General features: G+C 39.0%; 1 protein-coding gene across 1 annotated transcript in view; it reads right to left on the bottom strand.

The window, feature by feature from the left end:
* WDFY1 (WD repeat and FYVE domain containing 1) overlaps window positions 1-10,362 on the bottom strand; it is a 60,186-nt gene extending 49,824 nt beyond the window's left edge. Inside the window, exon 1 of the mRNA XM_044667591.1 lies at window positions 10,226-10,362. Within this exon, the coding sequence (XP_044523526.1) occupies window positions 10,226-10,362 (137 nt within the window). The remainder of the gene's footprint in view (window positions 1-10,225) is intronic.
* Window positions 10,363-13,520: the final 3,158 nt, after the last annotated feature.

Below are 13,520 nucleotides of genomic sequence, written 5' to 3' on the forward strand. Positions count from 1 at the left end.
CTTAAGGTAATTCATTCTGAAAGTTTCTAGCTCAGTACTTTTCTGAAGGAAACTATTATCTTATGAAGCTCTGAATTACCACCACCTATCGTTGTTCATACACACACAACTTCAGAAAACCAGTAGCTCATTAAAATGTCCTTTTTTCTTTCCCTCATTTCTTCCTTCCTCCCTTCTTTCTTTCCTTCCTTTCTTTTTTTAAACACAAACAACAAGTGTCACTTTGATGCCTCACTCTGGTCTGTGTGGGGTGCCCTAGGTTTTTAAAAGCTATGCCAGGAGTTCTGGCATGTTTAGACAGTAGAATACCTTCCAAGCTGTGGCTGTTCCCTGAGGGCTAACCTAGTTGAAGACAGAGAAGCTTATCCCCCCCACAGCTAGCCACAACAACCTTTAAGGAAACAAAAACAATACAAAAAGGCTATCTATCCTACCCAAACAACCTTCTGCTTCTACAGTGATGGTGGGAGAGTGGTAGAACAAGGGGCAGAAAACAGTAATTACCATGGTAACTATGTTTTTATTAATTATCAAGTACTCTGAATGTATGAAAAATGAGTAGATGTATAAAGAAAGGTAATATCCACCTTGTCATGTATTGTAAATGAAAACAAAAGGAATCATCAACCACTAAGTATTTATTAAGCATTCGCTGTGTGTTAAGCATCTTGCTAACTGGTAGAGACACCCCTTTGCTCCTAAAAAAGCTAAAACAGTCTCTGCCCTCAAGAAGCTTACATTCAAATGTGAAAGGCAGTCTATAGTAGTCAGGTACATAAAATACAGAGGATGCAAGTAGCCTTTCTGTGCTGGAGCTCCAGGCTAGTCCCACAAATGATGCCTGAGCAGTCTAGAAGGGAGCCAAGGGTTTCTAAGAGGCAAAGGGGAAGGGGAAAGTACTTCACAAGGGAGGGGGGCCAGGATAGAAACAGAGATAGAAAATGGAGTCTCAGGGAGAAGAAGAAGCAAGGGGTCAGGCTGGCCTGACCATTTGGAAGACTGGCACAGGTTCTCCCTGGAGAGATAAAAAAAGGATGTTGGTGAAACAGGTTTTGTTCCATATTCAAAGGCAACAAGAAACATTCAATGTGAAATAGGTCATTTGCTTCACTGCTTATGATGAAGGGATACAAAAAGATCAAAACGAAAATACCTGCTAGCATACAGGCCAACATTTGTCACAGAGGATAAAGAGAAATTCTCCTAACTTGGGAAGTTGGTTAACCTCTGGCGCTCAGTTTCCCAACTATAAATTATATGGCTAGGGGGCTGCTAGGAGTCTCGATGGTTAGAGAGCCAGGCCTAGAGATGGGAGGATCTCTAATCAAATCTAGCCTCAGATACTTCTTAGCTGTGTGACCCTGGGCAAATCACTTAACCCTCATTGCCTAGACCATACTGCTCTTCTTCAATATACAGTATCGATTCTAAGACAGAAGGGAAGGATTTTTTTTTTTAATTATATGGCTAAGTCTAAATCCCATGAGGTCCCTTCTAGCTCTAAATGTATGATCCTACGAACTCAGTAAGATTATTCATATTAAGTCAGCATACACTTTAACATTCATTGATGTCAATGCAAAGCAAAAAATACTGGAAAATAGTAACACTAATGTCAAAGATCACGATGGTTATTATTTTTACAGCTTTTGAAGGCCTGCAAAGTTTTACCTCAGATATCCTCTCACTTGATCCTAACAACAATCCTGGGAGGATTCATTCAGTCAGTGGTGTCCACTTCTCAAAGAGCCCGAAGACATCCTTCTAACCTCCACCATCTCCTCAAGTCTGTCTGAACTCACATTTGTTGTTCCATGACATATTCATCTCATCCTCTGCCAGCCCCTTCTCTTTCTGCCCCCTATCTTTCCCAATGTCAAGGGGCTCTCATCATGTGGCCAAAGTATTTCAGCTTCAGTCTTTGTCCTTCCAGGGAGTAGTCTGAATTAATTTCTTTATCTGATTTGATTTCCTTGCTGGTCATGGGACTTTCAAGTCCTCTCTCTAGCACCACAATTCAAAAACGTCAGAGATTTTATTATTTCCCCAATTTTACAGATAGGAAAATTAAATCTGGAAGAAGCTGAAGATCCTGCTCTCCTAAATTTGGAGGTATAAGCAGTAAGAGGACGAATGCTAAGAGATTATATAAAGATCATACACTGACATACTAGGAATGTTTTCTTCAAAAAAAATGTTCCAAAACCATAATAAGCATAAAGAAGCATCACAGAAAAATGAAACTGGTTATATTTAAACAAAGAGGAAATGGCAATCAATGAGTAAGTGATATCTAAATCAGTTATATGTGAACTGAACTACTTTACAGTACAAAGATCAAAATGATTACTAAATTAGAAAAACAAAAATGAAAAAATATAAAATGCAATAGAACCAACCCCACCTTGACCTATTTAACCCTTTCTGGATTGCTTCCCTCCAGTTGCCTCTTTCTCTTAATGTCCTCTTTCTCTTGAAATAATTTTGTATATACTTGTGTATATACTGTATGCCCCCTCCAAAAATGGAGGTGGGGTGGGGATAATGGAAAAAAAGACATTTGTATAGAGTATCATTTCCTAAGGAAGTTTAACCTCTCTAAATCAACTGCCTCTAAGACCCAAAGATAGGTTAGCTAAAAACTGCCTAGATGACAAAAGAAATAGTTAATATTAAAGAGGTTATGTGTTGGCAGATGGGCTAATCCATTATTGGTGAAGCTGTGAAATACTTGGTCGAACCACTCTGGAAAACAACATGGAGTTATATAAAACCAAAAAATGGAAATAAAATAAGTGCCCATGGAGGAAAAGGGGAAGAGCTATGAATCATGTCACTGAATAATTATGGCTTTAGATCACTCAAAGAGAAGTAAAGTTACACAGCAGACCCTGGTAGGCTACATTACTACCTGTTATGTAAAGGATGGCAGCATGGAATCCCTGCAAAATACCCCCAAAAATTAGCATAAGAGATATTTTCAGAAAAATATACAAAAGGAAAAGGAGGAAGAGCAGTAATGTAATGAATCAATAGCCAGTTCATGTGCTTTAAAGTACCCCTACAATATTAAGAGATATAAAGGAAGGCCTCCAACAAACATTTGAAAATATGTTTAAAAAACATGGTGAGTGACAGAAAGAGAAGGTATTAATGGACTACAAACTATAATGTTGGAGGGTATACCTAGAACAGTGAAATCACAAGCTAGTTGCCATTTAAATTAGCTGCACCCTTTTGTTTTTCAAGATTGATTCTAAGATAAATTCATTCTGAAAGTTACCAATCTTGGGTTATAAGAAACCTCAGAAGCCATCTACTCTTAACTCATATCTGAGTAGATAAGAGAAGATGCTGAAGAAAAACAAACCAAAAAATTATATGGTATGAGAAACATGCTGCCTACAACGAAGTTTCGAACAGAATAGAACATGCCACCAAAAGCATGGTAATTATGTTGTTTCTGATCAAGGATACAAAAAAAGGCACAAGTCAATCCCTGATAACTACAAGCAACAGCACTGGAAAATGCAATCACAGGATCAATTATTACTTCACATGTTGGAGAACAACACTTTTCTTCTGGCACATTGCTTAACTACTGCAATACACTTCAGCTCTACTCCAAAATGCTTAAAGGAAACACATCTGGGGCACCCAGGTAGCACAATGGATAGAGTGCCAAGCCTGGGTTCAAATCTGGCCTCAGACACTTCCCTGGGCAAGTCACTTAACCTCAACTGCCTACTCTTTATAGCACTCTGTCTCAGAATTTATACTAAGACAGAAGATCAGGGCAAATAAAGGAAATACATCCACATTTAAGTAACACAAAAATGTAGTTTTTAAAATCTTCCACTTGGTAGCATGTTTTGACTCCTTACACATCCCCTAAATTGGGATTCTGGTCAACATTGGGATCAACACTTTTAAAGTATCATAACCCTGTGCCATTACCTCAAAAAGTCCCAGATCTAGGGTTGGAAGGGGCCTGAAGAACCTCTGCCTCCTCTGCCCCTCTCATTTTACTTATCAGCAGAATGAGGCCAAGAAGTACAGTGATTTGCCTAATATCACACTAAGACTAAGGGCTGAAGAACTCACACCCATGTCTGAAGCCATCAAGATGTGCTCCTTCCAGAGTACTACATTCCTTCTGCCACACAGTAACTCATGTACATGTCCCTGCCTCTATCCTTTAGGATTTTCCTGAGAGTAAGAGCTATCTTTTTTTGTTTCCCAAGGCTTTACCCATCTGGACTAATAAATGGTTGCTGAAGTTAAATTGAACAGGTCCACAAATAGTTCTGAAAAATTATCAGATTAATATTCTTTGGGGGTCTGTAAACTCAGTTATTTATTTCCCAACTAATCCCAAGATCCTGAAACCAGGCAACTCAATCTTTTTCTAATGCCCTCAACATTCTCTTGCAGATTCAAAACAGAAAGAAAATAATCTGTACATATGATTTATCTCTGTAACAGTGCTGGATTTCTTTAAAACCTTGAGCACATCCTTTATTTCAGGGTTATTCTATATGGTTTTTTATTGACATTTCTATACCTACTGATAAATTATCTTGGTTAATTAAAAATTTTTTTCCCTCTTTTCCACCAGTTAGAATATTTTTTTACTTTGTCACTTATCTCCCAAAGTCACAGAGGACATGGTACAAATCCAGCAGCCTCCCTCATGTTTTCTGTAATATGTCATCCTAAATAATACTATACAATGTTAACAATTGCTATGCTCACCCATGCAAGTACAATTCATGAAAGAGCAATTTCTTTCAAAACATTTTTCTCCTTGACATGATATCAAGGTAAATACTACTGAGTAAATTCTACATGCTAAAAAAGAGAAAAATTCATCTTGAAAGAGGAAGTTCAAATGTAATGATGGATGTTAATGAAACTCATTTGTTATTCATTCATTCATGTCTGATTTTCCTGACCTCATTTGGGGCTTTCTTGGCAAAGATACTGGACTGGCTTACCATTTCCTTCTCCAGCTCATTTTACAAATGAGGAAACTGAGGTAAATAAGATTAAGGGATTTGCCCAGAGTCACAATGCTAGTATATGAGGGATGAGTCTTCCTGGCTCTAGGCATGGCACTACCCACTGTGCCACATCGCTGCCCAAAAGAAACTCAACTCAGCTTCTCTTCCCTGCTATTCTTTGTTGAAGGGAAAATAAGTAGCTCCAAAAAGGTAAACAAAAAGGAAGTATGAAGTCACTGATTTGATTGCATGTAGGTTTTCAGTCACTCAGCCTGATACTGTTACAGTCACTCTTATATTTAGCTTTAAATTACTCTGATGTTAAATATACATAAATGATCTCAGCAACTATTACTGGGTGACTCAGGTGGTTATTATGCCTCTAGGAAAGTTGGATAATTAGTTTTCTCCTTGAGAAGATTCCTTTAATTTGGAAGACCACCTCCTGCTTCTATATCCTCACTCTAATAATCAATTCTATTTCAACATTTATCAAGCACTTGCTATTTGCAAGGCACTATATTAGGAAAAGGGACACCAAAACGGCAGTAACAGATCCTGATCTCTGAAGCTCATGATCTAATATGGGTGGAGGAAAGAAATGAATGCCCCAAAGATCAGAAAAAAAAGGAAAGCACCGCCATTTTCCCATACAAAGTGAGCCAAAAATCAAACAAATATTTTAAGAGAAAAGGAGGAATAACAGAACAATTTCAAGCTAAAAGCTGAAGTGCAGATCCATCTAGTCTAGTCCTTCAGATGGAGGCTGTCCAAGGCAAACCTATGTGAAAACCAGACAGTGGACAAGGAGCAAGCTCATTAGAAAGGACAACATGAAAAAATACTGGCATGGATGCTTATAAAACAAAAATAGAATCTGATAATCAATGTATGAAACAGGCCAGAAGTTCTCAACTTTTTGGTCTGAGGACCCCAGAACACTCTTTTAAATTTCCTGAAGACCCCCTCACACACAAAGCTTTCATGATGTGGATTAAATCTACTGATATTGGCATACAAGAAATTTAAAACATCTTAGCAATGTTATGAAGAATTTTGACCATTCAGATCACCTGAAACAGTTTTAGGGATTCATGGGGTGGACCAAATTTTGAGAAATACCAATTTAGGCTTTTATTTCTATAAGCCCCTAAATAAGGAGATGGAATGCTGGGAGTAGTTAGAAAGAACTCAATGGAATGCCAGACATATACTGTGTGCTTAATAAGTGCTGGCTGAACTGAATAGGTTAGCATCTGAATGGTCCTTGAAAGACCAGAAGATCTGGATAGGTAGGAAAAGGGAAGTCCTGAAGAAAATAAATGGAACATATAAACAGGATGAACACTGTATGTTCCAGGGGAAAGACAAAACTGTCCTGACTGGAACATCAGATCCATGCTAGGGAATAATCCAAGCTATGGCTAGAGAGAGTGGTGAAAGAGGGGAAATAGAGGGTCATATTTGACATGGGAGGAAACTGGGATCCAATAAAGGTTCTTATGTGAAGATGGGGCATGATAAAAATGGTAAAGGTTATTCAGGAAGCCTGGATTAAAATGGAAAAAATATAAAACTCCATGAAATTTTCTAAAAGGTTGTCACAATCATCCAGGTCCCATGTGATGACCTAAAGATAGTAGTAATGAAAGAAGGGGCAATTATCACATATTTCTAAGGGGGGAAATGACAAGATTCTAAATATGAGAACAAAAAAAAATGACTTAGATGACTACAGGGTTTTGAGCTTGGGTGATTGGAAATCAGTAACAGAGACAAGGATGTATTCATGAGATCCTTGTAATAGAATCAGAACCATCTTGAGCCTTGCTGAGATTAGTCGGTGAAAGGAAAAACAAAATGGCTCCCCAGTAAAACATGCACCCCCAACAACGATGGTATAAACCCATTTTCTTAAAGGTTTATTACCTGTTTTTTATATTTTGATTTTAAATAAAATTTAAATATCACTTTTGTTTCATGAGAACCAAAACACAACAAATAACCATCAGAACCTAATCATGAACTGACATCGATATCTGTAGGTTTTTCCCAGACTACCATATTGTTAAGGCCTTCTAGATGTTTCTAATTGTTTTATAATCAATACTATGTATAGGCATATATATAAAGCAGAAGAGTGATAGGCAATGGGGATTAAGTGACTTGCCCAGAGTCACACAGCTAGAAGTATCTGAGGCCAGATTTGAAACCTTACAACCTCCTCTCTCGAGACCTGGCTCTCAATTCACTGATCAACTCAGCTACCCCCTTAACATCATTTTCAATGGAGTTTTTTTAACTGCAAAATTTTTCTAAGGTATTCCTATGAGGCACTTGGCATCTAATAGGAAAAAAAAGAGGTTCGTAAGTTTCAATTTAACACAGATGACTAGAATTCTTAAGTAGATTTTAAAATACACTAGAAAACAATAGAGGCTAAGAAAATGCATAAATGAAGTACAGTATTCTCAAATATTTGCAGCCAAATGGGATCTGTCTTTGTTCTACTATTGCCAAACTATTAGCTTTCCTGTAGAGACCAATTTGGAACCATGCAGAGCATCCCAACAGCAATTTCATTATAAGCTTGCTGATATGCAATTTTTTTTGTTTTAATCAAAGTAAAAGGCCTACAACCTAAACTTCCTTATACTCTTATAGTCTTTACTACTTTAAATTTCTCCCTTTATGCAAATGAACACCTGAAACCTAATTTCATTTCTTTTTTTCTTTCAGTGTTAATGATTTTTGTTTTTACATGATATACAATACAGATTATTCTGCCTTATGAAAGACTTTTGACAGTGACTTCATCTAAAAATTCATATTTCACATCCATACCACTGCCCCTTCTCTGTTGTTTGTTTTTAATTAACAGAAATCTATTTTCTCTCTCTAGGATCTGTAAATTTCATTAAAATAGGAAAATGAAGATAAGAGGAAACTTTATCTATCAACAGAAGTCTACAACTTTAGAAGTCTCAGAAGTTGCCTAAAGCGGAGATGTCTAACTCCCCAGAGGACCTGAACCAGATGAAAATGTAACTGGGAAGGGGGGAAGCTAATGGATAGAAAGCCAAGCCTAGAGGTCCTGGGTTCAAATATGATCTCAAATATTTTCTAGCTATGTGATCCTGGGCAAGTCACTTAACTACTATTGCCTAGCCCTTATTGTTCTTCTGCCATAGAACCAATACAAAGTAAGACTTAAGATGAGGGGTTTAAATGTAACTAGAAAATATCTAATAAAATTAATTACAATACAGATAATGTTCACTTGTGGTTTTCCAAGTCAAAATGCAGTTCAGGGATCAGATATTGACCATAATGGCCTCATCGGAAGTTAAATGAAGGGTTGCACAGTCATATGTCAGAGACCAGACTGGACTCCCAAGTCTTCTGGGATCCCAAGGCTGCTCTCATTATACACAAAAAGATTTTTAAAAATAAAGCTATCTCAAGAATAAGTTCTTGCTGCTACTCAACTTTTCCCCTTAAGTGAACAGTCACAGTTGCTTTCTGTAAAGACAACAGTAACGCTTTTCAATTATCCTTCCTTTACTGTTGACTTAAGATTTTAAAAATAAAGTAAATGGGACCAGAAGAAAGGAAATGGAGCTTATTGTAATGTGTCACAAGAATAAACACAAGGTGAGTCAAAGATTTTAGCACATTTCCTTGGAAAAATATAAATGAAAGCCAAAAAAGGAATAGCTCATTGTTTGTAGCCACCCACTCTACCAAACTTAATCATACCTAGAGTTTTTAAAAGGGACCCACAAACCTCACTTTCCCTCAAGTACAAAAGAATTTAATTCCTATAATCCACTTTGAATGAACATTCTTTAGGGTGAGCTCCCAAAAAAGTATTTCCTTTTAACTGAATTGATTAACAGTAATCATAATGGGAATATCTAGGAATACATGCCAAGCAAACTGATTATATAAACTTTAAAGACAACTAAATAAAAAAGCCAGACTGGGTTATAAAACTTGGTAACAATTTTTTTTTTTTTTAAACCTTTACCTTCCCCCTTAGAATCAATATCCTGTATTGGTTCCAAGGGAGAAGGATGGTAATAAGGATTAGACAATGAGGGGTAAGTGACTTGCCCAGGGTCACACAGCTAAGAAGTGTCTGAGGCCAAACTTGAACTTGGGACCTCCCATATCCAAGTCTGGCTCTCCATCTGCTGAGCTACCTAGCTGCCCCCTTAGCATCTTTATATATAAAGAACAGGCCTTTAATGAAAAGTTAACAAGCGTTCAAGAATAGCCCTCCTTTATGAAAAGTCCATAGCCCTGTGAGTCAGAAGTGAACTCCAACTCTTGATTCTTTATTAACAAACTTGTGACTCTGAGCAAATCAATTTCGGTCTACTCATCTGGAAAATGATCTCTAAGGTCACTTCCAGCTCTTAGGTCTTGTAATAACTACAGTACTTTAATTCCAGAGTCCAAAAGGAGGACTATGTCCAACACAATTGTTTTACCTTTTCTCCAAATAATTTCAGTCCTTCGGGTTTTTGTAATTAAAAAAAAAGTTCTTGCATAGATAGAAATTAGGTTTCTGGACCATAAAGCCTAAGTCGCACCCAAAAAGCTTTACAGTTTCGAAGAAACAGAAAGTGAATGGGAAGCGAGGCAAGGCAAATTAGGAATGACTGAGGCAAAGTCTAGGGGGCACAGACTGTCCACTTCCGCCAGCAGCACCCCGTATTTATCTTCTCTCCAACCGTAAAAGGAGAAAAGTCGGCACGGTAACCTCTCTAAACGGCACGGCTGTCAACAGAAGAGAGCGAGGTCTGCCTTTAAAAGCGGCAGGAATCTGGGCTAGAAGTTAGCCTTTGGGGACACCAGGAGAAACAGCTACCGAGGGAATACAATTGGAAGCAAATCATGAAGAAAAGAGAACGATTGGAGGCGAGGGCGCCCGCCAGGATTGAGAAGTACGAGGGGGAGGAAGAATGCACCCGACCCAACTTGAACTTGGGGACCCCCAGGAGGGTGAAGTTCGGGGTGCGCCCCTGAGCGCTGAGATGGAAGCGGACAGGCGGGGTAAGGGTGCCCGGAGCGCGCGATTTGACGCCAAGAGCGCTGCCCCCACACCCCAGCCGGGGACTCGGAGCGAAAGGGGGCCCGGAGCCCAGGCGCACCCCCGCCCCCAGCGCTCCCTTTTTTCCCCCCTTCCCGCCCAGCCCCATCCTGTACTTCCAGACCTGTCCTCGCTGGCCGTGATCACGCCATCCTCCTTGGGGATGAGGAGCGCCGCGGTGACGGCGTCCTGGTGGCCCTCAATCTTGTTGAGTAGGGCCGGGCGGCTGCTCTGCGGCCGCGAGTGAATCTCCGCCGCCATCTTCACGGCGGCGGCGGCGGCAGCGTCGAGAGCGTCAGCAGAGACGGCGGCGAGCTCTCCTCCCCGTTCTCTCTGCCGGTAGCCTGTCAGCTGACAGTCGGTGATTTCCCCAGGCCGTATACCCGCGAGTAGCGCCGCCGCACGTCCGTTGTATTGTCTGGGGAGGCTGCGCCTCTACTAGGAGGAAGCTAACCCGTGGAGCTGGGGCGGGGGCGGGAAATCCTCTAGGTAGAATTCTCTGATAAATAGTATTTCTAAAGAGAGAATTTGTGTGACTACTGAATTATTTATGCTCCCCCCCCAAAAAAAAAATTAATACATCAAACAAAAGTCCAGGAAGCCCAAAAAGACAAATTTGTTACCCCCTTTTTATAATGAATATGCTCTTTGTAAATAAGCTGCATATTCCCCCACAAGCCTATCCACCCAGGTTCTTAAAAACAGTAGTATTTTGGAAGAATCTAGGTGACTCAGTGGATTGATAAACCCAGCCTAGAAAGGGAAGTCCTGGTTTCAAAGGTGGCCTCAGTCACTTTCAAGCTGTGTGACCCTGGGCAAGTCACTTGACTCCCATTGCCTACCCTTACCACTCTTCTGCCTTGGAACCAAAACATAGTATTGGCTCCAAAACAGAAGGTAAGGCTTAAAAAAAATTTTTTTAAATAAATAATAAAAGTAAACAAACTGCAAATTTCTCCTAGCTTCTCAATCTAGGTTTTTAAGGAAAGTAGCATTTGTCAAAGGAGACCTTGTAGGCAGAAAAGGGAAGGAGTTACTGCAGAACATGAAATGAGTAAAAAAAAATTTTTAATACATAAAATAGTTCATAAGAGGCACAAATTGGGCAACTAACTTTATTAGTACCTACTCCCTTATGATAATTAATATACTTTTTAAAAAACTGACCCCTCCCAGCCAAATCTGGGATTTTCAGAAAGCCAGAATGTCTCAAGGGAGGGGGTGAGGAGAATATTACTGGATAATAAGTATGCAAAAAAATCAATAAAACATTTTTAAATACATAAAACTTCAAAAAGGCTCACAAAAAGGATGATTTGATCACTACCTTATTATATGTAACATGCCTTTAAAAATATGGAATAGCAAATAGCCTGCCAGTGTAGGTTGGGGAAAGAGGAAGAAGGGAAGGAGCTAAGTTCTATCATATAACTTAGGAAAATTTATGTGGAAATTTATTACATGTAATTGGTAAAAATGTTAATAATAATAAAAACATGGATCAAGTTTGCAGTTATAGAAGTAAAACTTTGTTCTTTGCTTATTGAAAGGTTTGTGTTTTGGTATTGGGTAAGAAATAGAGAAACTGATACTTGGAACAGATTGGGTGTGCAACATACAGAAGCAAATGGATACAGTAACTCAGTTTTTGATAAAAACCAAAGATCCCAGTTATATTAAGGCAAAAACTCATTCAACGAACATTGTTGGGGAAACTGGACATCAGTCTTGCAGAAACTATACCTCGATGAGCATCTCACACTGTATACCAATATGAGCTTAAAATAGGTACATGATTTAGACATAAAGTATGATATCATAAGCAAATAGTGGAACTTGGAAAAAATTATTCATCAAATCCATGGAAAGAGGAAGAGTTCATCACCAAACAAGAGACAGAGAGGCTCATGGGAGAAAAAATAGTAAATTTGAGAATACAAAATATAAACTGTGTAAATAAAAAACATTGCAATGAATTAGAAGAGAAGAAAGAAATCTTTGCAGCAGGTATCACTGATAAGGTTTCATTTCCTAAGATACACAATAAACTGGGTCAGATTTACAAAAATAAGAAACATTCCCCAAAGGATAAGTGGCCCAAGGATGTGAATAGGCAGTTTTCAGAAGAAATCCAAACTGATGTGGGAGAGCTTTGAAGTAAAACCCAGGCTGGATGGGTACCCTTGTCAAGAGAGACAATTCCAATAATTAGCTTAAAAATAAAAGAGATTGATTAGAGTGAATGTAAGTTGGATTATTAAGTCAAATGGCCAAGGGAGGCAAGAATAGGTGGAATTCTGCCTCTCCGAGGAGATGGGGTCTTGGCATCTTAGACCCTCTTGACTACAGAGGTTACATGACCAGAGGAGGAGGTGGTTGTGGGGAGGCCAGGAGTGAAGTAATGTTTTGGGTTGGTAGGTTATAAGGGATGTCTGGTAATGTTTTGTGTCCTGAGGGCAAAAGGGATGATCTGTGGAGTTCTGAGGATGATTAGATAAATGCCACCCTAGGCTTATTGGGGGAACCAGGAAATATATCTATGTTCATCAAAGATTAAATCAAAGGGAAGTCTAAGGACAAAGTTTCTCTCAGGGATCTTAAAGGAATTTCCCATGTCTCTCTTTTTTTTTTTTTTTTAAACCCTTACCTTCCCTCCATCAAAGAAGAGCTAGGCAATGGGGGTTAAGTGACTTGCCCAAGGTCACACAGCTGGGAAGTGTCTGAGGCCAGATTTTAACCTAGGACCTCTGATCTCTAGGCCTGGCTCTCAATCCACTGAACTACCCAGCTGCCCCCTCTCATGTCCCTTTTGTCCTGGAACACATCTGGGGTTTTGGACCAAAACTAAATAACAATGGAAAAAATACTTTAAATTATTAATAATTAGAGATGTTTAAATTCAAACAAATGTACTCCGAGGTACAATTTCATATACATCAGATTGACTAAGATGACTTGAAGGAAAATGATGAGTGCTGGAAGGCTTATGGGAGAACAGGGACACTAGTTCACATCTATTCTGGAAAGCAATTTGGATCTTTGCTTCCCAAGCTATTAAACTGGTGTAAGGATTTAAATTAAGGGGTTGGACTAAATGAGAATTTTAAGATAATACTATGATTGCTGATTTTAAAATTAATACGGCCCAAGTCAAAATGACTTTTAGCAGCTTTTATTTACAAAAATAGTGGAGAGAGTGAATGTAGAGAAATAAAAGAGAGAGAGTAAGAAGTCTAGTTTATCACCCTAAATGCTGCTCCAGTCCCCAGCTCAACCCAAGCAAGGCTCCTTTAATCCCTCAGACAGAGGTCTTGGTGTTGAATTAAGCAAGGGTTCAACCCAAGTGACCTCCTCCAAGAAGGAGAGGCCTCTCCAGAACTAATCTCTCTAGAAACCAAGAAAGGAGGGTCAGCTTTTCA

This window comes from Gracilinanus agilis, chromosome 3 (genome assembly GCF_016433145.1).
Source record: "Gracilinanus agilis isolate LMUSP501 chromosome 3, AgileGrace, whole genome shotgun sequence".
In the NCBI taxonomy this organism is placed as follows: domain Eukaryota; kingdom Metazoa; phylum Chordata; class Mammalia; order Didelphimorphia; family Didelphidae; genus Gracilinanus; species Gracilinanus agilis.